General features: G+C 41.5%; 6 protein-coding genes and 1 long non-coding RNA gene across 13 annotated transcripts; 4 read left to right on the plus strand and 3 right to left on the minus strand.

The window, feature by feature from the left end:
- The first annotated feature begins 186 nt into the window (after positions 1 to 186).
- LOC6507154 (F-box only protein 32) lies at positions 187 to 8,032 on the plus strand. The gene is made up of 4 exons (XM_001956539.4): positions 187 to 356; positions 1,215 to 1,502; positions 6,415 to 6,713; positions 6,775 to 8,032. Exons 2-4 carry the CDS (start codon positions 1,396 to 1,398, stop codon positions 7,431 to 7,433), a joined length of 1,065 nt encoding a protein of 354 aa, XP_001956575.2. The 5' UTR covers positions 187 to 356; positions 1,215 to 1,395; the 3' UTR covers positions 7,434 to 8,032.
- Positions 8,033 to 8,991: 959 nt separating this feature from the next.
- On the plus strand, positions 8,992 to 11,277 carry LOC6507155 (dynein intermediate chain 3, ciliary). Of its 2 annotated transcripts, none has more exons than XM_001956538.4 (5): positions 8,992 to 10,177; positions 10,238 to 10,416; positions 10,471 to 10,708; positions 10,775 to 10,998; positions 11,071 to 11,277. In XM_001956538.4, the coding sequence occupies exons 1-5, from the start codon at positions 9,107 to 9,109 to the stop codon at positions 11,087 to 11,089; spliced, it is 1,731 nt and encodes a 576-aa protein (XP_001956574.2). In that variant the 5' UTR covers positions 8,992 to 9,106; the 3' UTR covers positions 11,090 to 11,277. The 2 variants fall into 2 exon arrangements, with proteins under 2 accessions (XP_001956574.2, XP_032309755.1); XM_032453864.2 differs by having other exon boundaries at positions 10,775 to 10,994; positions 11,071 to 11,157.
- A 53-nt stretch (positions 11,278 to 11,330) lies between these two features.
- LOC123257152 lies at positions 11,331 to 12,194 on the minus strand. Its single transcript, XR_006507142.1, has 2 exons — positions 11,675 to 12,194; positions 11,331 to 11,612 (listed from the first exon to the last, which is right to left on the minus strand). It is a non-coding gene; the product is annotated as an uncharacterized LOC123257152 (long non-coding RNA).
- An 831-nt stretch (positions 12,195 to 13,025) lies between these two features.
- LOC6507156 (2-(3-amino-3-carboxypropyl)histidine synthase subunit 1) lies at positions 13,026 to 15,945 on the plus strand. 3 transcript variants are annotated; one of them, XM_014909596.3, is made up of 3 exons: positions 13,026 to 13,160; positions 14,390 to 15,164; positions 15,227 to 15,945. In XM_014909596.3, exons 2-3 carry the CDS (start codon positions 14,394 to 14,396, stop codon positions 15,824 to 15,826), a joined length of 1,371 nt encoding a protein of 456 aa, XP_014765082.1. In that variant the 5' UTR covers positions 13,026 to 13,160; positions 14,390 to 14,393; the 3' UTR covers positions 15,827 to 15,945. The 3 variants fall into 3 exon arrangements, with proteins under 3 accessions (XP_014765082.1, XP_001956573.1, XP_044570986.1); XM_001956537.4 differs by having other exon boundaries at positions 13,080 to 13,690; XM_044715051.1 differs by lacking the exon at positions 13,026 to 13,160 and adding an exon at positions 13,941 to 14,328.
- A 1,303-nt stretch (positions 15,946 to 17,248) lies between these two features.
- LOC6507157 (biogenesis of lysosome-related organelles complex 1 subunit 6) lies at positions 17,249 to 19,020 on the plus strand. 2 transcript variants are annotated; one of them, XM_032453891.2, is made up of 5 exons: positions 17,249 to 17,280; positions 17,588 to 17,803; positions 17,861 to 17,945; positions 18,415 to 18,501; positions 18,636 to 19,020. In XM_032453891.2, exons 1-5 carry the CDS (start codon positions 17,264 to 17,266, stop codon positions 18,729 to 18,731), a joined length of 501 nt encoding a protein of 166 aa, XP_032309782.1. In that variant the 5' UTR covers positions 17,249 to 17,263; the 3' UTR covers positions 18,732 to 19,020. The 2 variants fall into 2 exon arrangements, with proteins under 2 accessions (XP_032309782.1, XP_001956572.1); XM_001956536.4 differs by lacking the exon at positions 17,249 to 17,280 and adding an exon at positions 17,419 to 17,531.
- LOC6507906 (major facilitator superfamily domain-containing protein 6) lies at positions 18,595 to 23,800 on the minus strand. Of its 3 annotated transcripts, none has more exons than XM_001956535.4 (6): positions 23,319 to 23,798; positions 21,893 to 22,031; positions 21,007 to 21,829; positions 20,471 to 20,938; positions 20,222 to 20,408; positions 18,595 to 19,558 (listed from the first exon to the last, which is right to left on the minus strand). In XM_001956535.4, exons 1-6 carry the CDS (start codon positions 23,380 to 23,382, stop codon positions 19,485 to 19,487), a joined length of 1,755 nt encoding a protein of 584 aa, XP_001956571.1. In that variant the 5' UTR covers positions 23,383 to 23,798; the 3' UTR covers positions 18,595 to 19,484. The 3 variants fall into 3 exon arrangements, with proteins under 3 accessions (XP_001956571.1, XP_032309781.1, XP_014765509.1); XM_032453890.2 differs by lacking the exon at positions 18,595 to 19,558 and having other exon boundaries at positions 19,647 to 20,408; positions 23,319 to 23,386; positions 23,442 to 23,800; XM_014910023.3 differs by lacking the exon at positions 18,595 to 19,558 and having other exon boundaries at positions 19,647 to 20,408; positions 23,319 to 23,800.
- Positions 23,801 to 23,922: 122 nt separating this feature from the next.
- On the minus strand, positions 23,923 to 25,709 carry LOC6507905 (general transcription factor IIE subunit 1). Its single transcript, XM_001956534.4, has 3 exons — positions 25,500 to 25,709; positions 24,330 to 25,436; positions 23,923 to 24,267 (listed from the first exon to the last, which is right to left on the minus strand). Exons 2-3 carry the CDS (start codon positions 25,423 to 25,425, stop codon positions 24,074 to 24,076), a joined length of 1,290 nt encoding a protein of 429 aa, XP_001956570.1. The 5' UTR covers positions 25,426 to 25,436; positions 25,500 to 25,709; the 3' UTR covers positions 23,923 to 24,073.
- Positions 25,710 to 25,753: the final 44 nt, after the last annotated feature.

Raw genomic sequence — 25,753 nt, forward strand, 5'->3', positions numbered from 1 at the left:
CTGAGAAATTATGAAATCGTCCGATTTTACAAAAGCAAAGTGTTTTGGTATTTTTAAATTGTTGGTATTTTGATACTGAACGTTTCGTAAGTAATCGATAAATTACCAGGGCTACCATTAAATCGATAACCAGCTTTGAAATTCAAAATGCCCGGTGGTATTTTTTGGCGGGCTCGCTGCATTCACACTAAAACAAGCTGCTTGTTTTCGGCCGTTACATCGGGTGCTTAGTTTTCCTTCTATTTCGGGCCCTGCGCCACTGACAGTTCACTTTAGTTGGTGGCTCGAGTGCAACGTGCGGCAGTGGAAAACGGAAAAGCGCTTTCCAGGCAGAGTGCTTTAGTATTTGCCTGCAAGTAAGCCAAAGCAATTACGCGATATAATTGCGTTTCAGAATGCGTAAAAAGAGCTCAAGAGGGAAAACGTCCATGGAAATTGCGTTTTCCGCAATTCCCTAATACGTGTTCCATATTTTTAAAGCTCGGCTGTGTCTTCGTGTCAAGTACTGTGCAAAACTATTCAAAAATAATACAATGTTTTGAAGCCATTGTGATGGCTTTTAGATGCGGAAATGAAAGTAAAAATTCGGTTGCGTGCTGGGGAAACTGAAAATGCTCTGAAAATTTTACAACCAATAACAACAAAGGCAAAACAAACGCGTAATTGCAGAAATCAGCTGTGTACCCACGGAATAGCCAGAGCTTCAGAAAGAGAGGGAGCCAAACAACAGCAAAACACTCCCCCCGGCCCCAAGCGCCCCACTGGCCCCCCATCGACAACGAGCGAGCCCAACAGCTGGTCGAAGTGCTCTCTTTCTCACTTGCCCCAATCGTGTTTTCCTTATTTGGACAGACTTTTTTATTTTGTTTTGTTTTGGTTTTTTTTTTATTAAACGCTTGTTGCGAGATTCTTTTTTTTGGGGTCTAAAAAGTGGGGGCTTTCGTATACCCTATGGATAGATTTTATTTATTTTTTTTTATAGTAATTTAAAGAATAAAAATATGTTGTTAATTTCAAGATTAGTTTCTGGATTTAATATTTTTCATAAATTTAAGCCTAAAACTGTCAGGTAGCATGTATGAAAGAGTCCTCTTAGGTAAAAAGCATCTCTATTTAAATTGCATCTAAGCTTACCTTTGAATTTAATAATAATTTTTGATATTGTACAATGGCCTGATTAAAATTACATTAAATTATGAAATTCCCTGTTGCAGCTAAAATAAACGTGTATCTTCAACCGCCGTCCGCTCATACAATAAAAAAAAAAAGTAAATACAATAAAAAGAAAAACAATACAAATCTACAAAAACGCGCAAAGAAAACAATACAGAGATCGTTCAGCAATTAGTGCAATAAACCACACAAAGGCGAATCCGAATCCGAATCCGACCAAAGATGGCGTTCATTTCAAAAGATTTTCGCTCGCCGGGGGAGGCATGGGTGAAGACCGACGAGGGCTGGGAGCGATTGAAGGTGCTGGAGTGCGGCGGCAAGCGGAAGCGGTAAGTTACGCATATTTCTTTGATAGTCAGTCCCTCAAAGTCGGGCCAACGGTGCGAATACGCAACTTTCCACAATAGACCTTTGATTGACGGGCGTCCCAATTATGAAACTGTCGCCAGTTACTGATGAAACTGGTCTCTCCAATGCACAATTTGCATTTGTGAATGTTGATATATCCAATAAGCATTTATGGGTGTTGCGGTGCATCAAAGTTTATGACCACAAATGGCTAATATATTGAAAGTATTACTCTATTCAAAATTGCGTCGTTTTTAGTGTTATCTGGGAAAAGCAATGTACTCCAGTTCTTGATCGATTTATTTGCCAAATCTAATCATTATTCTGCTATCAAATTGGAAAAAGTAAATAAAAATAAACAGAATTCGTTGAACTGATTTCTTTGAGGGGAATAATGAGTCAGTGACAATTACCAGACTAGTTGCCCACTTCCGTGAGTGGAATGAGTGCCAACTTTCATTTTATTTAATCTCAGTAAACAGCACCTCATTGCAAAAATGAGAATCTTATCGGTGGGAAAACAAAGGCTAGATAAGCTACAGCCTTGAACCAGTTCTATCTTGAGGTCGTCAAATCAAAGCCTTTCGAAAGGCGAAAGAAATTCAAATGATTTGTATGAGCTACCTGTGGTAAAGTCTACCGAAATATTTAAATCATTCGCTTTAATGGTCGTGCCATTGAACACTGAGACCATGTTGGCCAAAGCAGAACGACGGATAATTGTTTTGAGCTCCAACAATGGCCCAAACAAAGCCCCAGGCGGTAAACCATCATCGATGGTGTCTGCGACAATAGCTCCGTTTTATGCCCATGGAAGCCGTGTTAGATCCACAAGTCATGTTTGAATTTCCTTAAAATTGCTTTTCAACCAAAAATCAACCATCATGTGAGGCTAATAATTTCTGGTCTGGCCGCAATCGAGGTTCTCCTCAATGAGTCACTTCAAGTGGCTGTGAAAGCAACAGAAGCTCCAACGATATCCGAGGAGATCTGATCGATTGTTCATTTGATTGATTGCCATTGTGCCGTCAAATGCAATTGGAAATTGCAATTGCAAGTGGAACAAAAAGTTTCTGCCAACATTAAGACAATCGATGGTGAGAGTGGAAATGGGGCCTTTTTTGTGCCCTAGTTTAGTTTCACACAAAAGTCTATACAAGTCCGTCTAATGTAAAAAGTTTAGCCGCTAAAAATCAATCAAAGTGACTAATCCCTTAGAGATCTCTCAATAAATCATTGTAAAATAAAAAGTAAAAAGTAAAAGCATAAATAATTTAGTTTTAACCTTCATGTAGTCCCTTTTTTATTTATCTTCCCTTTCACTGAAATTAGTTGATTTATTAAATTTGAATTTTTAATGTTGACTTTGATGGATTTCCAATATACTTTTTACTGACGAGAAGTGGATCGATTTGGGAGTTGGGTGTTTGCCGATGGGCGGTGGGTGGTTGGGTGGTGCTGATTGGGCGGTGCGGAACCTTGAGCTTTTGGTGTCGTTGCAAGCTCTGCCAGCCCAAACTCACTCACACCCCTTCCATTTGGCCTAAACTTGACCGAGTTTTACGCCTACGGATAATATGCATGTATGAACTATACGGTGAGTGTATATGTTGGCAAGGTTTCCCAGTCTGGCTGCCACATAAAGTTGGTCAAAAGTAAAGGGACTTGATGGGTTTTTTTGGGTGTCCACCTTTAAAGACTATACAGCACTCTATTTTCAGAAATCTCTTAACATTATAAGACACAAAGTAAAGTATTTTGAAACACGCCCCTATATAGCTATTATTTCGACCTCTATTGTTTATATGTATCCCCCAAACGACTAGATCACGACTCGAAGCTACTCTATTTCCGCATTTTTCCCATTTACGACTGCTCCCTCTGAATGCCAAAAATAAACGCCCCCTCCCTGGGGTTCGATGCGTTCTTTATGAGTTGTCAGAAGTGCACTTCAAGTTCTCCGCCGACATCTTCCGCGTGTGCATGTTTTTCGTGCCTTTTTATGCGGCTCTGGGTTATGTAACTCCACGGCTTATCTCTGTCTATAAAAAACATAACACAAATAATTTATGTAACACGCACTTTCGAGAGGTCAGATTCGTTAGACATTATAATATTGTAATGCTTTGCAATCAACTCATGTTCAGGGCTTAGTTTTGTCACTTTTCCAGAATGTATTTGAAGCTGCGAAATATGGGAAATGGAGCATAGATTGGTATTTGTCTAACACACATGACTTGAGCTTTAAAATAATAAAATATATACTTATTTTTCACTTGCGTGAGCATTTCATAACCGTGTTAAGCTCTCATTTCGAGCATTACCCAACTTTCTTTCTGGTTAATTAAAAATTGAAATGGACGCCAGCCGTCGGCCTACGGCACTGAACCCATTAGATAATGCCTCAAAAAAAGTAATAATTAGAAATTCGAAATTGCATGGAAAAGCGAATCCAAAGTGCACACGCGGACGTGGCGACGGGACGTTCCGACAGACGATCCGACAGAAAAGCGGAGTCGTTGGAATCGGAATCGCAGTGGGAATCGCAACCCACTTTCACTGCACTCTTCACTGAACATCTGCGGACCGGCGATCGACCGTTCGCTTTTTGATCAATTTTCCTCCGATTTTCCTCTATTTTTTGCCACATTTTCAAGACTCATGAAGGCGACACATTCAGTGGCTTGATTATTGAAGATTAATGAATTTTGCGCCTGAAATGTGCCTTATGGAAGTGATTTATTGATTCAGTATCTCAAATATTACCATTTTTAATTAGAAAATAGAAAAGAAAAATGTTTTTCCTTACTTTTAGGCCATAAAAGTATCTCCACAAGCTTCAAAACAATTTCCATTCCCAAATCTCGTATAATGATCTCTTCCAATTTGTGGTTCTAAAATTAGAGGAAACTGTATGCACTGAAAGTGCTGGCTCCTTAGCCAGTCCTCAACTCCATTTCCAATTATATATTTATGTCGAAAAAGGTCACAAGGCATAAAAATAGAAAAGCGATTTGCAGTGAGTCCCGCCCTCCGTCCAATTTTCCCCGCTTTTCATGGCTGTTTTCCCGCCCTGCCCTGCACTGCATTTCATTTGTTTAATTCGCTTGGAGAAAGGTAAATGAACGCTTGATGGTGACGTCGGTGAGTGATTTATGTGAATCACGTGGTCGTCGGCCTGGTCTGCGGCATGGTCTGATGATCTCATGGCCGGAGTTTGGATACGGATGCCAGAGAAACCGGAGAGTGGAGAGACAGAAGAGATAGAAGCGAAGCCATGCCATGGGCCACTGAAAGCGCAACAATTTTCATTGTTCGTTCGCTATTTTTATACGGATCTACGGATATGTAATTGCACATTTATCTGAGACACAATCACGAATTTCGAGCGAGAAAATTGACTAAAAAAAAATGTAATCAAAAGACAATAATTGGGCTGGCAAATAACAATAATAAAGTGTTGGCTTTCTTGTCTATATCTTGGGTTATTTCAGAAAAAGAGTTTCAAAAGCGCTTCTAAATTGTTTCTTTTTAATAAAAACATTTAAATTGTCAACATCCGCTATTGTCGCTCAGTGAAATGCAAAAATTCTGTGCCAAAACTAGAAAACTAGAAAAGGAAACAATAACAATAACAGATCATGGCAGCAACACATGGATGCAGTCTGGTACCATACTTTTTAGCCCATCACGTATACGCAGGGTGGGCCAATAAAAGCGGTGACCTACTTAGGACCTGGCCAACAAAGATTCACCCTCCTCCAGCTGGTCCCAAGAGCTTTTGTACGTTTTCTGCTCCTTGGCCTCCTAGTTCCACATTCGTCCTGTCGCCGATTGTTGCTCTCGGCGGGGGGATGGTGCTCCTTTTGGGACTGTAAGTGGATTACTACTGATTAGGGGCCTTAATCTAGCTGCCTGCAGGTTGCAGTTGATGCAGAATTAAACTAACTCTCATTTTTTAAGAAGCAGAAGGACACTAAGGGCTTGCCCTCCTCCAATGGATCGATGCGCCTTGACCATTTGCGGTTGTGGATTCTCCGGTGAGGACATGTCCTGTCCTTGGGTGCGATGAAAATTGTTTTTGATTTCGGGGCGAAACTGGGTCAAAGTGTGCTGTGTGCTCGTCTCTTATGCCTGCACTTTGTCTAATTGAAGTTTTTCCCTCTTATTTCCCGGTAATTACATTTTTTATTTATCTCTCTCTTCGCCAAACCGATGCTCAAGGTCATTAATGAGGCTTATTTTTTTACTAAAAGGCAGTACAAGGGGGCAGTCATCAACCAGTTTTTTGCATGAAAAAGTGTGGATAAAATCCATAAATAAAGCCAGAGATGAGTATCTTTTAAACGCTTCCATTTCCTACTATTTTTCAATAGTGTGACACTTAATTTTGTTCAAATTGAATTGCAAACGTGTACAATCGCCACAAATTACACGACCCAGAGCTTGTAATTGCATTAAACAAACGCTGGAAAAAAAAACGAGACAGTCGCTTGGATTTCCATTTGCCAAATCGCTTAATTTAATAACCGGACTTTTTGGTGGGAATCGGACAGCTTCCGCCTCTTGAAAGGCGCCTTTTGAAAAGCGTTTAACACTTGTAAGCCACCAAATCCGAATGGTAGTTGCATTTTCCGTCCACATCATAGCCTGGCCATAAGGCCGTAACTGGCTAGACTGGTTTCGACCTACTGTTTTGGGGGGAGTTTGGATCGGAATCACTTCCGAAATGTTGCATTGACAATGGATTATCTCATGGTAGCACGACACTAAGAGAAATTTATAACTTCTTTGGACATATTACTCTTATCCTTCTATCCCAAGTCATACTTTACTATGCTACTATGCTATACTTACTATAAATATTTATTTTTCTCTTTTCTCTTGGTGTAGACACCACTCGGAGGGAAGCAGTAGCTGCCAGGATGCCGAGGATGCTGTTACAGAGGAGGAGGGTACTGTCATGCCACCCCACTACCATATCACGATCCGCTGCACCCGCGAAATCGCCGGCTTTAATGGCCTGACCGAGGCGGTGAAGCGACTGGACTTCCGTCGTTCAGTTCGGGACCGGAAGCGCTTCCACTACATCTGTGCGGTCCTTCTGCTGGTCTCCAACAAGGGCATTGCCAGTCTGCCGGGCAGCGCTCAGCGCCAGCTGCTCCAAATGGTCGAGGAAGTGGCCTCTCATGGTAAGTGATACGGATTTTAGTCCAAAAACCTTCTAAATATCAATGTCTGCTTCCCAAACAGTCAACGACAGTCAGCAGCATCCGAATGTCTTGCGTGGCCTGGCCTTGAAGCTGGAGCACATCGTCCACCAGGAGAACCAGAAGTGCTGGGGCAAGCCTCTGGGCAGTCCCTACCTGTGGAAGGAGCACCTGGCCACTATCAAGCGTATCCAGCGCGTGGCCAGCCAGATTGAGATCCGTGAGCCGGATCCGGAGGCCAAGCCGAAGCTGCATGAGCTGCCGGAGGAGTGCGTTCGTGAGATCATTTTGTGCATTGCGGACCATCGGGATCTGGAGTCCGCCGCCGAGGCCTGGGACACCATGGCCAAGCTAGTCTCGGAGCAGCGCATCTGGCGCGAACTGACACGCTTCCACTTCAACCAGCGACAGATCCACACCATCCTCGACCTGGAGAAGTTCAAGAAGATGGGAGACATCAAAGACTGGAAGCAGATCTACCACCAGCTCCGGCGCACCTATGGCGTCAACGATGACTACCAGTTCGCCGAGGTGCTGGCCCTGTGCCGCTCCTGCTGCTGTCTCTTCTGGCCGTCGGACGGACATCCGTGCATCGTCGACCAGAGCCCGGACTACAAGCAGCGCCTGGAGGAGGCGGGCCACCAGCTAGCGTTGGCCCAGCCCGTGCCGCCTGCTCAGTTTCTCAAGTACTTCTCGTTGTAAGCCGTCGTAGACGGAGATGGAGACGGTGACGGAGTGGCGACCAAGGGAGAGAGATAGAGATAGATCGATATGTATTTTTGCGGAGGATGAGGAGGATGCGAAGGTGGATCTGGATGTGGATGTGGAGTGCAGTCCCAGTGCAGTCGGTGGATAAGTTGTTCGGCTGCGAATGAAAGTCTTTATGTACGTGTTAAAGTTTTACCCTTGGAGTGGAATGGAGTTTAGGAGTTACGGAGCGGATCAAAGGATCGGAGGATCTGAAAAAGCAAAGTGATAAAGAAATCCCTAATCTATAAATGTGTATGTGTGTGTACGGGAATCGCCAAAATCATTTCGATTGGTTTGCAGTCTGTCCAGATTGAGGTTCAGATTCTAGTTGAGCGTGGCTTTCGTTGAGTTAATTGCCAACATTTTTGTATTATTAGCCGGTCCATGACCAGGATCTGGAGCGGTGATTACTATTAATTGTCTAGACATATTGATCGACTTGCGTGTCCGTTTCCAGGATACAAATATTCTGGTCAGGTTTATTGTTTTTTTGTATTTTTTTTTTTTAATTTTTGAATCGGACGCGCTAAACGAACTGCCACAAACAAACAAACAAAAAACGAGAATAAGCGATAATTCTTTTCGTCAAACTGATTACTGCAAAACTTGTATCGAAAAACTATTTTTAAAACTACCAGTTTATAATATATTATTACCGATTTGTTCATTTTAAGACAAACCATGCGGAATACACTTTTATGCATGACTTTTGAGCGATCTATTATAGTATCTAAGTGTAGTTTCTTTTACGTATAGCTGTTTTTGGTGCTAAATCTTATTTTAAGTTCCAATCCAAATCCAAACAAAAATAAATCAAATTATAGTAAACTATAGTTTCCCGACCCCCAACTCAGTTCGAGCTATAGTTCCATCTTGAAGACATATTATATGTAGAGGAGTGGAAGGAAATCATGTGATGTTGCAGGAAGCAAATCTAGAAACGAATACACCTACCTAACGATAACAAATCTTCAAGCGATTTGCCGCCAAGCAATGCTATATACAAATTATTAGAGATTGTCGCCAGTCGCCAGAGTTTAAGATGATAATTTTATGGATTGAAGACCCAGGAAGCGGATAATCCCAAGAGCACAACACAACAAAAATCCCCATCAAGGACATCATAAGTCTTCGATTGCTCAGTGCTTGAAAAAAGTGAAACAAAAAAACAAACAGAAATAATATTTAAATAAAATGTTAATGTGTATAGACATTTTCTTAAGTAGATCCCTAGACCCAGTCTTCATTTCCGCCGATTTCCCTGTAAAATATCTGTTCGATCGCTTTAATATTACAACTACAACTACTACTATTGTAAGTGCGAAAGTTTTAGCATTATCGACTATTTGTTTGCTACCATTTCTACGCGAAATAAAACTCTCATTTATGTTTAAAATAAATTTGCAAATCTGTGGATCAATTGGAGAGTTTTGAATGGAAATACTGTGGGATTCGGAGTATGTAGCTTGTTGTTATTGTGTTTGAGGCCAGATTATTGACCAAACAGTCAGTTGCCATGGCCAAAATCAATCACCAATAAGCCCGTCATTTTCTCTTCAACGCTCGTGACGACCAAACTGAAACAAAAGCATATTTTGGTTTTAGATTTTTGTGAAAAAAAAAAAATGGAGTATATTTTTAAGAAGGAGCGCCGTTCCTTTGGAGCCCGCGTTAACTTCGAGGACAAGGATGAGGTGGTCTTTAGCGAGAACAGCAACCCGGAGCTGGTGAAGAACTTCATCCTGAAAAATCCCGTGGACAGGGTGACGCAATACGCCGGCCAGACGTCTCTGAGCGTGGCCAATACGGAAAGGGCCACGTACAAGAGCACCGGAATAACCCACAATGAGGGTGGCTGGCCGAAGGACATCAACATGCACGATCCGGAGCAGACGGTGCGCTACAAGCGTAAAATCGAAAAGGACGAGAACTACATCACCCAGGTGATGAACCTGACCAAGCCCATGGAGCACTATATACACCAGAACAACGCGGTCAACATTTACGAGAACTACTTTGAGAATCTGGACCCGGCTCCGTTGCCCGAACCCTGCAAGTCTCGAACCGTCAATGTGTACAGAGATCCCAATCCTATCAAGGTGCCGGTGAAGCATTTGTCCTGGTCCCCAGACGGTGGCATCAAAATGGCCGTCAGCCACTGTGACATGCGATTCCAGGGCGATAAGTCTGGGCAGAAATGCAACTCGTACATCTGGGAGGTGGAGAACCCCAACGAGCCCTTCCTTACCTTAGAGCCAAAGGTTCCGTGTGTCTGTCTGGAATACAACCAGAAGGATCCCACAAGTCTGGTGAGTGGTATGTACAATGGCCAGGTTGCCGCCTGGGACACCCGACATGGCAAGCATCCGGTGATGATCAGCGAAAGGGAAGTGTGCCATCGGGATCCCGTCAACTCGGTGCTGTGGAATAACTCCAAGAGTGGCACAGAGTTCTTCTCCGGCGGCTCTGATGGTCAGGTTCTATGGTGGGATACCCGGAAGCTAACCGAGCCCCTAGACCGCCTCCTCATGGATCCGGTGAAGAGCGACGACCAGGAGCTATCCCGATCCTACGGAATTTCGGTGCTGGAGTATGAGACAACAATTCCAACGCGATTCATGGCGGGTACTGAGATGGGTATGCTCTTTTCTTGCAATCGGAAGGGCAAAACCCCTACAGAAAAGATCCAGATACGGGTGAAAAAACATCCTCTTATTTATAGTTGCACTTTTTTACTGAAAATCGAATTTTGACAGATGATGTGCCACTTGGGACCGGTGTACGCCATCACCCGAAATCCGGCCTTTGTGAAGAACTTTCTTACCGTGGGCGACTGGTGTGCCAGGATCTGGTCGGAGGATTGCCGGGAGAGCTCCATTATCTGGACCAAGAGCAGCAGCTCCATGCTTACAGATGGGGCTTGGAGCTATACAAAGTCTGAAAATTAATGACATTTTAAACAATTATCTAAGAATATTTTTCATTCCAGAGTATCCCAGTTTTTTATCACACGAATGGATGGAGTTCTGGACACCTGGGACTTGTTGCAACAACAAAACGAACCCGTGCTTACGGTCAAGGTGTGTGATGAGCCCCTGTACTGCGTCCGCACTAATGAGAATGGAAAGTTCGTAAGCTGTGGCAGCCAATTAGGTGCCACCTTTCTCATCGAAGTCTCCGACAACATGGTTATGTCGGCCAAGAACGACAAACCATTACTCACTGCTGTAGGTTTTAAATTTTCATTAAAAAATCCGAAAAGCCTCAATATATACTTTACATATCCCTTGCAGATGTTTGAGCGTGAGAACCGGCGTGAAAAGATCCTGGAGGCCAAGTCGAGGGAGAGCAAACTGAAGGTGAAGGCAAATCATGGCCAGGATCAGACCGACATAACCATGGTCAATGGAAAGGTGAACATGGCGCCCTTCGTTGGAGCCTGCGAGCAGGCAGCCTCCGAGTATTTTGCAGCCGTGGAACAGGAACGTCAAAGGCGTCTTCCCGGCGGAAAGCGTAGGTGAACAATAATGCAATAATCTTCCAAATGATACAGATATTTTTTATCACCTGATTTTTAATTTTTTTTCAGAGGATGCGGAGGAGGCTGATGTGTCTGAAGCAGAGAGCTCAAAGCAGTAGAAACAAAGAGAACCTTCAGTTGTTATATTTATATAAATATTTATATTTATAGAAAAAAAAAAAAAAAATATATATATATATATATATATATATATATATATAATATATATATTATATTATATATATATATATAATATAGAAAAAAATGTTTGGGTAATATTCAGAATTAGTAATTACATAAAGATTTCGATAGCACTCAACTTCAACAGCTTTTTGTGTTTTTATACTTGAGGGTATATTTGTTCGACCAAGCCATTGTTAAATAACTTGTTTGACAATTTTTTTGGAAACTCAACTTAAAAATAGGGTATACATGGAATGGTAGTTTTTTTTTTGTAACCTTTAAGTAGTTTATTTAGTTTATTTTTGTCCAAAAAGTTCCATCAATTCTTGCATTTCCACAGAGTTCGCTTCTTTGAACTGCAGTAGTTTTCCATAAATAGAAGTAAGACGTCCTGGAGATTTTGATAAGCGAATACCATATTCGATAGCCTTTATATAAAAAAGATATATGTTTATATAAAAAAGATATATATATCAGATTTTTTTCTTACCTGAAGCAAATTTGAGGGTATTATAAATCTCATACAGAGGATGATGATTAACTCATTTTCTATTTTCAAGTTAAATAAGAGATTTTGCAAGTCGAGAAAATTCTTCCTAGTCTCATCATTTTTGGCATCAGGATTCATCGGTAAAAAGGAATTTTTATAAGGGGTCATCATCATGCCCAGTTTAGAATTAGTGGAAAATTTGAATATTGGATGGAACTGAATAATTAAATTTGGTATTGACAGTTCATCTATATCATTGGATTCATCTCTGGCAGTAATGCTAACAAAATAACCATTACTTTCGTCAAATTCAGATATATAGCGCAACTTAAAAGTTTCTCCTTTGCTACCATAAAACTTCTGAATCTTCTCCACTGCCCTATTCAGATCCAAGTCGAATAGCGTCCGTAATCGTTGACTGCTTACATAGCCATTTTCAACAACGGGATGTTTTTTAGATGTTTTTAGCTTATATAAACGGCCATTTTCAACCAAAATGTCGCTCCCCGTGCGTTGAACATTAAAAGGCATGTTTACAACAACATACGGATTATGAGCTTCAGGAAACATTTTATTAATTATACCTATTTAAAGAAGAATTAAAAAAAAGGATTATACATTTTTTAAATATACAAATTTTTAATGAATTACAAGAATTAACGTAAAAAAAATAACTTTTACTTATATACTTTCGCGGAAATGCTTAGAAGTGGAAATGAAGGAACTGCGCAACTAAAACTGCAAAACTGCGAGAAAATCGTAAAATTACTGGAATTCTGCTGATAAAGCATGTTTAGGGCCTCTATGTAATTAATGTGATTAACCTCCCTCATCCTGCGATCCATCGTCCTCGTTATTATCGCCATCGCTGATCGCTGGCTTTTCCGCCACGGCATTGGCCTTGGATTAATGAAATTTATATTAATATGCAATTTGTTTTTTACAGATTAGACTGATATTAATCAGGAGGCGGTGTAATTTTAAAATTTTTTAAATAAAATTATTATTTTTTTTTATTATGTATTATTTTAATTATTTTTATTATTATTAAATTATTATTCAATTATTTAAATTAGTATTTTAAATGTTTAAAATAAAAATGTTTAATTTTCCAAATTTGTTTTTCAAAGTATTTTTTAATTGCTAATAATTCAAAATTTTAAATGTTCATTTTTACATTTCTGCGCGGCAAAATATTACGGAATACGTAATATTCTCGTTACGATTTTCCAGAGCTTCATTTTTGCAGCGTTACGATTTTCCGGAGCTTCATTTCAATCGTTACGATTTTCATTTTTGCATCGTGGCAACCATATTTGTGGATAGTGGCAACCCTGCTCATCACATGAAGTTCAGAAAAATATCGATATATATCTGCAAAGAAAATTGTCAGTCGAACAGCTGTTTGACAAATAAGTTGCCTGACACGCGGTTGGATCAGCAACAATTTTTAAAGTTTAAATCAAAATATTGCAATATTAATACTGTAAGTAAATTGATTTTTTGTATTTGATAGTTTCTTAAAACTGTAAGAAAAGTGATAAATAGTGATAAAGAAAGTGTAGTACAAAAACAACATTGCATCAGCTGTGCGTAGGAAACGTGCCAAAATCACACTCGCCTACAGAGTACTGGTTTTTGGGAAAATCAGTGACTAAAAATATAAAACAATTTATTTTAAAGGTGCCAGCTAGAGAAAAATACAATTCAAGGCAATCCAAATCAAGTTATTATGGAATTAAAGAGGTTCTTAGCCAGGTAACTGTCGAGGCCAGGTAGAGAAAAGAAGGCGATGCACCCGTTTCGTGTTGCATGGTGTGCGGCCTACGTGACTCACAGACAGTTATCAATGGCGCAACACATCGGAAAGTTCAGTGACCAATTTCTGTGCAGCAGCCAAATCGCAACCCCCGAAGTCAGAAGGCGTCTAACGTCCAACTGATAAAGGTGTCGAACGATCCGAAAACAACAGCTCTCATTAAATAATTTATTTTGGGAATTTAACAAAAACCCCCGGTAAGACAAAGGCAGTTAATGGTAGCTGAGATAATTTCTTGAATTAATTTCTAAAAACAAATCATTAAAATAAACAGTGCTTAGTTTTCAAAATATTTAGTTTTCGAATAATATGATTTAGTATTTAAAACAAAGGTTTCACTTTAAAGTTTCGAATTAAAAATAAATCATTAAATAAAAAATCTACAAATAGCAAGTTTTCTAATCCAATCACTTTGAAAATAAAAAAAATATGTATTCATGGCTCATTGCCATTTTCTGATTGCATTTTAATTGCAAAACAGAACTCTAATTGGTTCTGGGTTGAGTTTATTGCCAATAGAGACCTTGGCGCCGCTCCAAATTGAAAGTGCCTCCCCACAACAAAGCGAAGTCCCACACCTGTGCTTCTCACCCACCTGGCCTGTGCTAATTATACGACTTGGGGTTTACTTTTCCGGTTAACCGAAATGCAGGGGGCCGGTCCTTGCCGGTTCCATTCCAGTTCTTCCGCCAGTCACGTACACCATTCGAGTCATCACTCACTTTGGTGGTGTATCTTTGTTTATTTACTAAAAGTGAAATAAATAAATTATCCTAAGTACAGTTGAAGTGGTTTAAAATACGGAAAAAATCACCTATGATTTTGACACATGAAAGTATTTTATTTATTACCTGTTTTAATAAAAATAAAAAACATTACCTGTTCGTATCTTGCAGCACCATGTTGGACGTGATCCAACCCAATAGCAACATTCCGGCTTCCACAGTCGATAGCAGTGATGTGGTCGTGGTACGAGCCAGGCCCAAGAAAGTATTTAAGCCGAAGGCACGGATCAACCGGATTCCCCAGGAGCTGCTCGATGATCCGTTGCTGCAACAGGCCATAGACCGCCTGCCCTCGAATTATAACTTTGAGCTGCACAAGACCATCTGGCGGATACGGGAAATGAAGGCCAAGCGAGTGGCTCTACAGTTGCCGGAGGGCTTGCTGATGTACGCCATGGTTATAAGCGATATCGTGGAGCGCTTTACCAGCGCCGACACTGTCATTATGGGCGACGTCACTTACGGAGCTTGTTGTGTAGATGACTACACGGCCCAGGCCCTGGGAGCTGACCTTCTGGTGCATTACGGGCATAGCTGTCTCATTCCTGTTGATCAGACATGCGGCATCAAGGTGCTCTACATCTTTGTGGACATCAAGATTGACCCGCTGCATTTCCTTGACTCGGTGAAGCTAAACTTTCGGCAGGATGTGGGCCAGATAGCACTGGTCAGCACAATCCAGTTTGTGACCACTCTTCAGGCTGCATCCACGGAGCTTAAGGCAGCCGGCTATGATGTGATAGTTCCTCAGGCCAAGCCATTGAGTCCGGGTGAGATACTCGGCTGCACCTCGCCCCAGCTACCCGAGACGACCAAAATGATCATTTATCTAGGAGACGGGCGGTTTCATCTTGAGTCCGCCATGATTGCGAACCCGCTTCTAAAGGTATGTTACCTTAAGATGATTTTTTAAGATGATACTTATGATTTTAATATATTCTCTTGCAGGCCTACAAGTACGACCCGTATGAAAAGAAATTCACCATTGAAGAGTATGACCACAGAGCTATGCAGGACCTGCGCTTGGATGCCGTCCAGCGAGCCAAGAAGGCGCGCCGCATTGGAATCATTTTGGGCACATTGGGTCGTCAAGGCAGCTCACGGGTTCATCGGTTTTTAGAGAAACGGCTGCATGCCAAGGGCATTGAAACGACTACTATTTTGCTATCGGAGATCTTCCCACAGAAACTGGCTCTGTTCGCAGACATTGACGCCTTTGTGCAGATCGCATGCCCCAGACTTTCGATTGACTGGGGCTCCGCCTTCACTCAGCCGCTCCTTAATCCCTACGAGCTTTCTGTGGTTTTGGGAGATGTTGAATGGACGCCTCACAACACATCGCCCCGCACCAATGCCTACCCGATGGACTTTTACGCCAGCGGTAGCCTGGGTCCCTGGACCCCCAACTTTAAGCCACCAGCGCTCGGAGAATGCGAGAACAAGCCGTCGGCGGATTGCTGTGGACGTTGTACCCGTGCTGAATTGGAAAAGGACGATACCGGCAAGGCGGCGGCACTGGCGGATCTTCTGGACTTCAAAAAGGGATAAGAGAACTGTTAGCTATGCTCCACTTGTCCACAATGCCCTCCATCTCAAACGATCAGCCACGTGACAATGATTATATGTATTGATCGTCGGCCCAAATATAATGCCTATCTACTAATTTAGTTAGTACAAATCTGGTATTTAAGTTTTATGTTTAGGTCATCTTTTGTGTTAATCACAGATAGGTTCATAATTTTCTCTTTCGCAATATCATTTAGTATAAGTTACTAGTTTTATTTTCAACAGAGATATGCAATTGTTATATTAACTGCAACAATGTAAACAAGTTTTAACATTAAAATAATGTTTAAAACAAACATTTTTTAAACAGTTATTTGTGGTGTTTTTTGAAAAGGTTTTTTTGATGGGAGGTGTTGAGCTACAAGACATTTTATAGTTTTGGAAGGTTTTCTAATTTATAGATATTGTATTCTGCATTTGTCGGTGCTTGAAAATATACAACAAATAAACCTGTTAGGTCCTAAAACAAATACATTTAAAAATTTTCTTAAAAATATATTACTCAGAGTCTTGGTCGCAAGACATTATGATTTTTCGAAATACATAGTATTTAAAGTAATGGAAAAATTTTAAGAAGACAGCAGAGTTAATATCTGACTGATTGGACTGTAACATGGATTTTTTAAACATTTTCCAATGTTGAAAAATATAAAAATACTTTTTTTGAGGTTTGGTAAATTGAATTTTATTGCAAAAATATCACGTACATTTAAAATATACATAATTTTCCATTTTGTTAAATAAATATTAGCTAGATATATTATGTACATTTGAATTAAAAAATTTGACTAAAAATTTGGCTAAATAATTGGCTAGAAATTCTATACAATTGACTAATTTAAATTGGCTAACTATTTATATACAATTATGATATGTATATGTACAATTGATTAACTAAAATGTACAGTTGAACTATAGATTTAACTAGAATTTACAATTGCCTAAATTCGCTATGGTGCTGACACTGCTGCAGTCGATTGTTCGATTTGTGATCTCCGGAGTTGGTTCCATGATGTGGTCAATGGTCCTCGACATCTGATTCTCTGGTTCCGTAGGACCTCAGTCGGTCCCCAGTTGGCAGTAACTGCCGTCGCCCGGAGATAGATGTTGTCCATCGGAGAACTCGGCTAGCAGTGCAGATCGATTGTGGGCCGACGGATGGTTTTTATAGTAACCCAGGTAAACGAGATTTTCCATATCTCTTGCGTGTCCCTTTTCCTCGTCTAATGACTTTGACCTTGGCAAAAATGACCGCACCGCGATTACCCAAAATTTTCCTGGAAAGATAGCCGCGGGACTTATGAAAAAATCGGCAGGGATCGTCGTTTTTCATGGAAAGTACTTAAGTTGATAGGCGGCAGGGAAAGGTGAGGATAAGAAGGTAACAAAAGAAATTTCCGGAATTTTACCTAAGCTGTAATGTCTGCACGGCATATGTAAGAAGTTTCTTCCATATTTTGTTTTACTTGAATTGACTAACTTTAGTTTTATTTTAAAAGGGATAATTTAACGGTATTTTCGTTTTATTTGAAATTTAAAAGTTGTATTATTAATAAAACTGTAAGTTTCTGTAATAAAAGCGCTTTTCAACACTTTTTAGTCAGCTGTTTCTGCATAAACATTATTGTTTATTTTATTTTCCCTTATCATTTTGTGTTATTATGTTGAAAAGCAGCAATATTGATAGGTAAATACATTTTCAATAGAATGGCAATATATAAAGGATCTCATTTTTCTTCCCAGTGTCCTCAATGAACTGCCTGAACAGGCAGAAACAAAAGTGGATCCTCCAACCACCAACTCTCCAAAGTCATCACCGAAACCAAACACCGAAACTACAAGTTCCTCCAAGCACCAGGATATAGATTGCGGTCTAGCCTCTTTGCAACTGTCTGCCGGCATTTTGCAAATCGCAGAACCACCGCTGGACCATGTGCGATCACAGCTCAGAGAACTTATGTACGTAATTTGATTCATCCCGAGATCGTGCCGCTTGAAAATATCCATTTATTTCAGTGGAAGGCAAAACAAGATATACATTGACTTGTCCAAGGAGAAGTACAAATTGGATTGCAGCGAAGTGGCAAAGCTAAATGACATGGTTAGTATTAGTACATGATTAGGAGAGGATCTTCAATGGAGACATTTTCTTTCTGTGAGAAGTCTATTTCCTTCATTTAATACAACATGAAATATTCATTTTTCGTTAGGTTTTTTAATAAGGAGTGTTTATTAAGTAAAAAGACTTAAAAAATGTACAAAAATCTCCAGACTGAAGGAGAGTTTGACCTGAAATCAAATCCATTATCTATGTTCTTAATAAACCATTTCACGACAATCAATAATTTGGACCAATTAGGGCCATTCTATAAGGCACAATACCACAGCAAGCTTAAATTGAAAAGCGTTAAGCTAATTAAGTTGGCCTACTTGAGGCCTCTTATCAGTGACTGTAGGCAAATGGTCTAGTGTACTAATCTAATCTGCTGTTAAACAGCTATACAGCAATACAAAGTTACTTAAGGTTGTAAAATACAAAGTAAGACTGACATCAAAATTGGTTGTTTCAGATGAACGATGTGAGGCGATACAAAGATAAGCTGATAAAAATCAAAAAGGAAATGCAGAGCATCTACCAGCGCACCAAAGATTTGAAGGTAAGAGAAAAATAGTATTTGATTATGGAGCACAGTCATAAAAGCACAGAAGAGGTGTAGTAAAAACATTTAAAGCAAAAAAACCCATGCATGCTTGATTTAAACATTTATTATCTTTTAATTGCTGATTACAGAAACGAGCCGCAAACGTGGCGGCCTGCAAGCAGCGCGATTACCAACGGAAACTTGACAGGCAACACCACGAGGAGTCGCTCATCGGCGGCCAGTAGCTGCAGTGGAGCAGTGGAGGACTGCATTTACATTGGGATTCCCGTTAACAACTAGCTAACAACTTAATACAAACAATAGTTGAACAATATAGTAATAATACAATAATAATATTTAAGAGTTGAGTATCGTATGCCTGCGATAGGTTGGAAAACATTGTTACATTGTATATTTTTTATATAATTAAGTAAAATACTTTAGAGATTTTTCAGAGAAGGATACATGCACCCAGCAACAGGAAGTCAATAGCCAATCGAATACAATTATCTACCAATAAATGCATTAAAAATATGGCATTAAAATAATGAGAAGAACAAAACAAAAAATATTATATCAAGGCAACACGGCTTGTTTAAACTGAAATTCATCGTAAAAATTGTTTGTAAATATATAAAGCATGCAAACAGCCGGTTGCACTTGAGATTCTACAAATATTTAGGCTGCCGAATAAAATTTAAAGGTAAGTGAGGAACAGGTAAACATGCATGAAGAATGCACGATATATGGTGTGTATGAGAGATTGTGTGTGGGATACTAAGTTAAAGACTACTACTAAATTAAAGCACATTTACAAATACGGGTACTAAAATCGTTCGAATCGTCATGCAGCGTCGAGTTGGGGAAAGATGCTGAAGAGCCGCGATCGTTCGAAGAGCAGAAGCGTGGTCTCAGGTTCATTGGTGTTTGGTTACTTGGTTGGTTGTTTGGTTACTTGATTGTTGGTGGTGTGGGTGGTGGATGTGGTCAAGCATCGCTTAGCTAACTCTACTATATTCCTGATCATTCAGCATGTGCATTGCATCTGTCGGTGCGAAATACTTGACAGTGCCTAAAAATATTCAGAACAGTTAGTCAAACATTTGGAGATAATTCAATAACCAATTAAAATAAATGATAAAATAAAACTTAGATATAAATAATAGTAATGAAATGTTTCATAGTTTCTATTTTTATTCGTTGAACAAGAGATTTCGCCTCATATTATTCAATATCAGTATCATATACACACAAAATGATTAGATTATCAGCGTTTCCGTTTATTTATTACAAAACTCGATAGGGTTCAGTGGATTATTTTTAAAATCATTTCCATTCTATGTCAGTGGAGGTCATTCTTTAAAGGAACCTATATTCTAAATAGTTTCTTTCGCTTTCAATATCTGTTGGATACTAATATCTACTTGTTTCTGGCAACCATTCATTGTGGTAAGCACAAATGCCTGTCTATATATTGTAGTATAGAGGATTCCACAGTGATTGGAACTTAATACTTCATTAAATGCTGGTTCTAACGACTTCATTAGGTTGTTATTTAATTAAAAAAGAAAAAAATTCAGGATGAGGAATTTTTTTCTGCATCAACTCAAATCAACATCGCGGAACCCGTCAGCATCTTTATTGGCAATTTCTTTTGGTTTAGCTGACTCCACGGACGAAGGTGTGGGGGCTGTGCCTGAGACGGAAGCGGAGGCCGAAGAGACCCTACCCTTACCGTTTTCATCGGTGCTGCCGTTCCGCTGCAGATACATTTGGACGCACACGTGCACCACAAACAGGATGAACGCTCCGATTCCGAAGATCTCGAAGGTGGTGCGTGCGGAAACCGACTCGAAGAGCAGTCCTCCGATCAGGCTGCCCATGGAGACGCCAACGCCCTCAAAAATGGCACCCACCAGACTCTATTGGGATTAAAATTTACAAATTCACTATGAGACATTACGATTTGTAGAAATTTACCCACCTGCATGGTGGCCTCTGTGCCCGGTGGAGCCACAATGCTCGCATAGGAGGCCATGGTGGCGTAGAAGATGCCAAAAGTCACTCCATTGAGCAGCTCGATGGGCAGGATGTACCACGGGTTCTGCAGCATCGAGTACAGAATAAAACGCACACCGAACCCAAAGAGCACCATGCTCATGGCATTGACATGACCAATCCGCTTAAGGATCCATCCAGACAGGAAGAAGAATGGTAGTTCCCCGCCGAAGCACTGAATGCCCATAACCAGACCCTCAAGGGTTTTCATAGAGCTGTCACATCCCTCCAGCTCCTTGTCCAACTGCTCCAGGTAAATGAAGAGGAAGTTCCAAATCAGGGCCGTTCCCAGTCCAATGGCCACGCACCAAAGGAAGAAGATGACGCAGCGCAGCGAGAGGAACATTTGGCCCACATCTTTCAGGATATTGGAAGACAAATGAGTCTGAACATGCTGTGGAAGTCAATGGGAGTCTTTAGCAAGGATTTGTTATTTTAAAGAAGATTTAGAGATGGATTTACCTTTAGCTTGGAGGAGGCAAACACGTCGAAGCCCATGATGATGAGAGCCATCCAGAATACAACCGTGTAGTTCTTGTTCACTTCTCCCCGCGACATGTTATCCACAAGAACCCCAGCCAGCAGGGCGAACACTCCCCAGCCGAGGGATCCGCACAAGCGCTGCTTTCCGTACAGATGATGACGATCCCCGAGGATGCCGAAACAGATGGCGTCGCCAATACTGACCACCACTGCCATCCCGATCCAGCTGAATATGAGCATGCCGAAGAAGAACCAGAACTGTGGCATTCCCATGGCGCTGCGAGTATTAATCACTGCGTTCTCGGCAAGCTGTTCCTTGACATAATCCTCCCGACAGTCCATGGTGCAGTTTGTTTTCAGGTAAGCCGGGCAATTCATCGTCACATTCTGCCCCGCCACCTGACCGCGATCGTGGGGTATCATGAAGAACAGGCAGCTACTCTCCTCCATTATGTGATTCATGTTGATACTAGTGCCGATATCCAGGAAAGGATTCGTGCGATTGCTGGCACAGTTTTCCGTCTTGTTCTGCAACCAATTCTGGCACACTGTATCCCAAATGGTGGGCTGGGCTTCGCAATGCAGCTCACATTCCAGTGTCCTATTTCCATAGTATTGCTCTAGATTTTTCTCGACACAATCCCCATACTGGGAGCAGAAGCGTATTTCCGAGACACCGGCATGGCAGTGGAACTCCACCTTGGGCAGGGGCTTCTCCAAAGCTGGCACAAACATGATTAGAAAGAAGGCGATGCCCGTAAGGACTTGTCCACCCATGAATAGGGATCGATGGCGGTGGAATCTGAATTCAAAAAATATTCAAATGAATCATTAAAAAACTATAATAGATAAGATAGATCCTCACCTATCTGCAAGGTAGCCGAATAGGGGCTTCGCCATCATTCCGATGATGGGCAGTATCATGTACATGGTGCCCACCACTGCGGGGGAGTAGCCCAGCTGGCCGGCGAGGGTGGGCATGAAGGGTACGACTGGAGCAGTGCCTGGAAAATGAAAGCAATACGAATGTACACAATATTATCTGGGAAATCCATTGGATTCATGGGCTAGCGGGTATAGATAGTGTCAGAACACGATACTCCACATTTGAGTGGGTGTTCTCTCGCTCTCCGATAAGCAAATTGGATAGCCCTGGACAGAACCTAACCTAGCCTAGTAACTGAAACAAGAGCACATTTAATTGCTAAAAGTGGCGGGGCTGTCGGCACGTCTTAACTTTTGATGGGTTTAGACGGCCTGGAGTCAGGGGAGGAGTGGGTCACTAGACGGTTGGAGCTGTCGCTCTGTTGTTGGGCCTAACCTTTGGCCATTTCTGACACAAGCTGTCTTACTGGTTTGCCCATTTTTTGAGGAAAAAATCGTTTAGTCACGGAGCTTTATTAACTATTTTGAGAGAACCTTATCAACAGACTCTGCCAGCAGCTAAACAACTTCTTAAGTTTATGCTTTTATTGCTGTCTTTTAATGGTAATCTTAGTCACATATTTTTCTCATGAATAACTATAATTTTTTGAGATTTCAATTCTGTCCAATTGAGTTCTTATTGGGAAGTTTGAAAGAAATTAAGTCTCAGACATATCATGTTTATAATTAAATTGATTGTTTCCCCACCAGGAAAGAGCTCAGAGTTAATTGAATGGAAATCTTAGCACAGAACGATTCATAAGGGAATTAAATGGTCAATTAATTAGACCCCAAAGATTTTTCCATGCATCCTCAGCGTCTATATATAGATTTCAGTTAAATTAATGGTTTTATTACTAATCTTTATTATAACAAAGTTTATCACTAGCTTAAGTAACTGACAATTCATTGATAGCCTTTAGTTAATGGTTTTTCGATTACGGCTTATAGATTTCATTTAATTGCTGTAATCGTAACAATTGAGAACGAAATGCTCCATCGTTCAGTGGGAGAAGCACAACCCAGAACGGGTTGTATTAGCTTATCTCTAGTTTATTGAACATCTATGTACATAGCTCGAATATTAGCCTCTCTTATCTGGCTCTTTGTCCGTCCGGAGTTCAGTTTAACGCACTACGGAATCCAAAATCGAAACACTGCAATTTTCAGCAAGGTAGAATGTGGGGCAAATGGCTTTTAACCTCCGCCGGCACGTGCGTGTGCCACCTTGGCTTTAGCGCTTATCGGCTGATGTAAGCGATGCCCGGTACTTACATTAATGACTTTCTTCGGGCGGGTGGGAAAAATGAGCAGGTGTTGGACGTTGGGTGGTTGGGCAGGTGTTGTTTTAACGGGGGTAAGCTTACCGGCATTAAACAGAAAGTAGTGCGCCTTCATCGGCAGCAGCTCCTTATCGATAGTGGGCTTCATTTTCCTATTAGTCGCAAGGATCAATTCTATAGCTTTTAAACTTTCTCACGTAACTATACCCTCTGGAAATTCATTCACAAAAAATGCTGAGACAAGCGGAAAACGTGTGTTTATAACTTCGGAGTAACAGGAGCAGCGCCGACAAGCTGCTTTAGATCGTAGCAGCTCACAAACCCGAATGACTGCGACTGGACTGGACTGGCGACCGACTAAAAGCTGTGTGTCAGCATGTTGGTTTGTTTGTCCCGTTCCGTCGTTTGTTTACAAATTTTTATCTGCCGGAGAGAGGCGCACCAATTAACTAGTGAACTGTGTACGCCCACTGACTATTATTATATTCAGGCGCCAGTCCGGTCGGATTAAGGCGATAAGAACAGAAATAAACTTAAAAATAAGCTTAATTGGATGAACAGCTGTTTGGGGGGCTAGAGATGGGGTGGTGTTCTGCACGAGAAGCTCGTGCTAAGTCACGACTTCCCGCGTGCGTATTTGAATTCATTGCAAAAACTTAAATATTTTATGAACAGAAGTTCTCATTGATTTAGATATTCACGCTTTAGTATATGCTCACTTTTATATGAAATTATTTTGTACAAAATTTCTGAACCTATGGGATAACTTACAATTAAAATGAATCTAATTGTTAGATGAGGGGGAGAAACGACAGCAAAACGAATCCAACAGAATGCCCTCAATCGTATATGTGGCTGTAATGCTGCTGGTAGACATGTATATAGTTCTCTTTTTCCTGGGGAGTCATCTGAGCTATCAGGTTGTCGTCTAGCTGGTCGAGGGGATGTGGTCGTCCAGCCACCAGCACAGTGGGCACATCGTCGTCGTCCTCCCCGGATTCCGAATTAATGTAATTATCAAAATCGACGTCAGCTAGAGAAAAAGTGTTTATTAATAAGTAAGTCGAAACTGGAATAATAAACCAATGCGCTTACGAATCTTGGCGTTGTCGATATCCTTTTCATCATCACTGGAATCGCTAGAGTTTGCGTTCGAAGAGCCCACACGCATGCCCTTCATGTGTGACTCCTTCTGGCCTGGTTGCTTTTCGTGCTGCAGCAGCACTGACATGATGTCCTCATTCTCTTTTCGGTTCCTATGTCCGGATCCGCTGGATTGCGCCGTGTCCTGAGTTCCGCCATCGGTGGCATCCGTGTCGGTTATCACAGTGCTCTCCGTCATCCAGATCGGACGAGATTTGCGTTCTACCACATTGTCCGCCGCATCGTCGCCACCGATGGTGACATCCACGCGAGTTTCCTCCACGGCAAAGCCTTGGTTTCGTGTTGCCTCTCCCGACCACTGCATGCTATCCGGCCGCATGGAATTGGGCTTGGTCAGCCCTCTAATCGTATCGATGTCCACGGGCTCCGGCTCAAGCACTTCAGGCGCCAACTTGATGCCCTCCACTTCACGGAGTAGGTCGTAAAGGGGCTGCAGCTGCTCGTTAAAATGGGCCAGCAAAAGTCGCGAGTCTTTCTTGGGCATGGCAGCACTGTCCTCCTCCACGGAGCTACCGCAGTATGTGCATCGAAACTCCTGCGTGGCCATGTCGAAGAGCTGATCTGCTTCGAGGTCTGTAAACGTCTTGGAGCACATGGAACACTTAAAGCTGGCGCGACTGGTGGCGTCTCGCTCCTCCGTCTCCATGCGCTTTCGCATCAGATCCAGCTTGTACTTCACCACGTTCACAAAGGTCTTGTAGTTGATAAAGTAGTAGTTAACCTTCTGAGCCTTACCATCTGGCCCTGTCTCCATTTTCAAACGAATCTGGATGAACTTGTCGGTCCGCAGAGTAGTGATCCTTGCTCGGAGCTGCTTCTTTTCGAAACGCAGCAGCTCTCCAATGTCGTCTTCCTTCATACAGGGATTCCGCACCAGCATATCAATAATGAGGGCATCCTCCTGGGAGTAGAAACCTCTCACCACGAGGCGCGCCAGTTGCTTCAGGCTGCTGGGGACCTCGGTCAGGTAGCGAACCTCTGGTTTTGCAGGAGCTGTATTGGTAGCAGCCGCCGACGTCGACGACATCGTGAACCGATCTACAGGATATACATAGTTGAAGAATTAGCAAGATCCACTAAGGTGATAGCCACGCGACTTACCAGTTTTTCCAAATGATGCGGGGCACAGCAACCCTTGGCCTTAATTAAATTTCTTTAGAGCCTATATCACCTCATATGTTTTTTGTAGCTCAACTGCCTTCTATTGCAGTAGTTTTTCCAATTTTCCAAGGAGAAACTAAAAATTTGCGCCGCCACCGCGTATGTTTTTATTGGTGTTAGTGATGACAATAATACCACAGCCTAGTAGTGTTAGAAAGCGTACGTTTTTTTAATTTTCATGTGGAATTGATAGG

This window comes from Drosophila ananassae, chromosome 2R, assembly GCF_017639315.1.
Source record: "Drosophila ananassae strain 14024-0371.13 chromosome 2R, ASM1763931v2, whole genome shotgun sequence".
NCBI classification, from domain to species: domain Eukaryota; kingdom Metazoa; phylum Arthropoda; class Insecta; order Diptera; family Drosophilidae; genus Drosophila; species Drosophila ananassae.

What these genes read in the sequence shown, in the direction of transcription:
- LOC6507157 (XM_001956536.4), top strand. Translation starts at nt 17,506, where the DNA reads ATGTTGAAAAGCAGCAATATTGATAG. An exon ending in TCACAGCTCAGAGAACTTAT is followed by an intron (nt 17,804 to 17,860) that starts GTACGTAATTTG and finishes CATTTATTTCAG; the next exon opens with TGGAAGGCAAAACAAGATAT. An exon ending in TGGCAAAGCTAAATGACATG is followed by an intron (nt 17,946 to 18,414) that starts GTTAGTATTAGT and finishes TGGTTGTTTCAG; the next exon opens with ATGAACGATGTGAGGCGATA.
- LOC6507155 (XM_032453864.2), top strand. Translation starts at nt 9,107, where the DNA reads ATGGAGTATATTTTTAAGAAGGAGCGCCGTTCCTTTGGAGCCCGCGTT. An exon ending in CAGAAAAGATCCAGATACGG is followed by an intron (nt 10,178 to 10,237) that starts GTGAAAAAACAT and finishes GAATTTTGACAG; the next exon opens with ATGATGTGCCACTTGGGACC. An exon ending in GGGGCTTGGAGCTATACAAA is followed by an intron (nt 10,417 to 10,470) that starts GTCTGAAAATTA and finishes TTTTCATTCCAG; the next exon opens with AGTATCCCAGTTTTTTATCA.
- LOC6507906 (XM_032453890.2), bottom strand. Translation starts at nt 23,382, where the DNA reads ATGAAGCCCACTATCGATAAGGAGCTGCTGCCGATGAAGGCGCACTAC. An exon ending in TTGCCTCCTCCAAGCTAAAG is followed by an intron (nt 20,939 to 21,006) that starts GTAAATCCATCT and finishes TGACTTCCACAG; the next exon opens with CATGTTCAGACTCATTTGTC. An exon ending in GCACAGAGGCCACCATGCAG is followed by an intron (nt 20,409 to 20,470) that starts GTGGGTAAATTT and finishes TAATCCCAATAG; the next exon opens with AGTCTGGTGGGTGCCATTTT.
- LOC6507905 (XM_001956534.4), bottom strand. Translation starts at nt 25,425, where the DNA reads ATGTCGTCGACGTCGGCGGCTGCTACCAATACAGCTCCTGCAAAACCA. An exon ending in TATCGACAACGCCAAGATTC is followed by an intron (nt 24,268 to 24,329) that starts GTAAGCGCATTG and finishes CTTTTTCTCTAG; the next exon opens with CTGACGTCGATTTTGATAAT.
- LOC6507154 (XM_001956539.4), top strand. Translation starts at nt 1,396, where the DNA reads ATGGCGTTCATTTCAAAAGATTTTCGCTCGCCGGGGGAGGCATGGGTG. An exon ending in TGCGGCGGCAAGCGGAAGCG is followed by an intron (nt 1,503 to 6,414) that starts GTAAGTTACGCA and finishes CTCTTGGTGTAG; the next exon opens with ACACCACTCGGAGGGAAGCA. An exon ending in CGAGGAAGTGGCCTCTCATG is followed by an intron (nt 6,714 to 6,774) that starts GTAAGTGATACG and finishes CTTCCCAAACAG; the next exon opens with TCAACGACAGTCAGCAGCAT.
- LOC6507156 (XM_014909596.3), top strand. Translation starts at nt 14,394, where the DNA reads ATGTTGGACGTGATCCAACCCAATAGCAACATTCCGGCTTCCACAGTC. An exon ending in TTGCGAACCCGCTTCTAAAG is followed by an intron (nt 15,165 to 15,226) that starts GTATGTTACCTT and finishes ATTCTCTTGCAG; the next exon opens with GCCTACAAGTACGACCCGTA.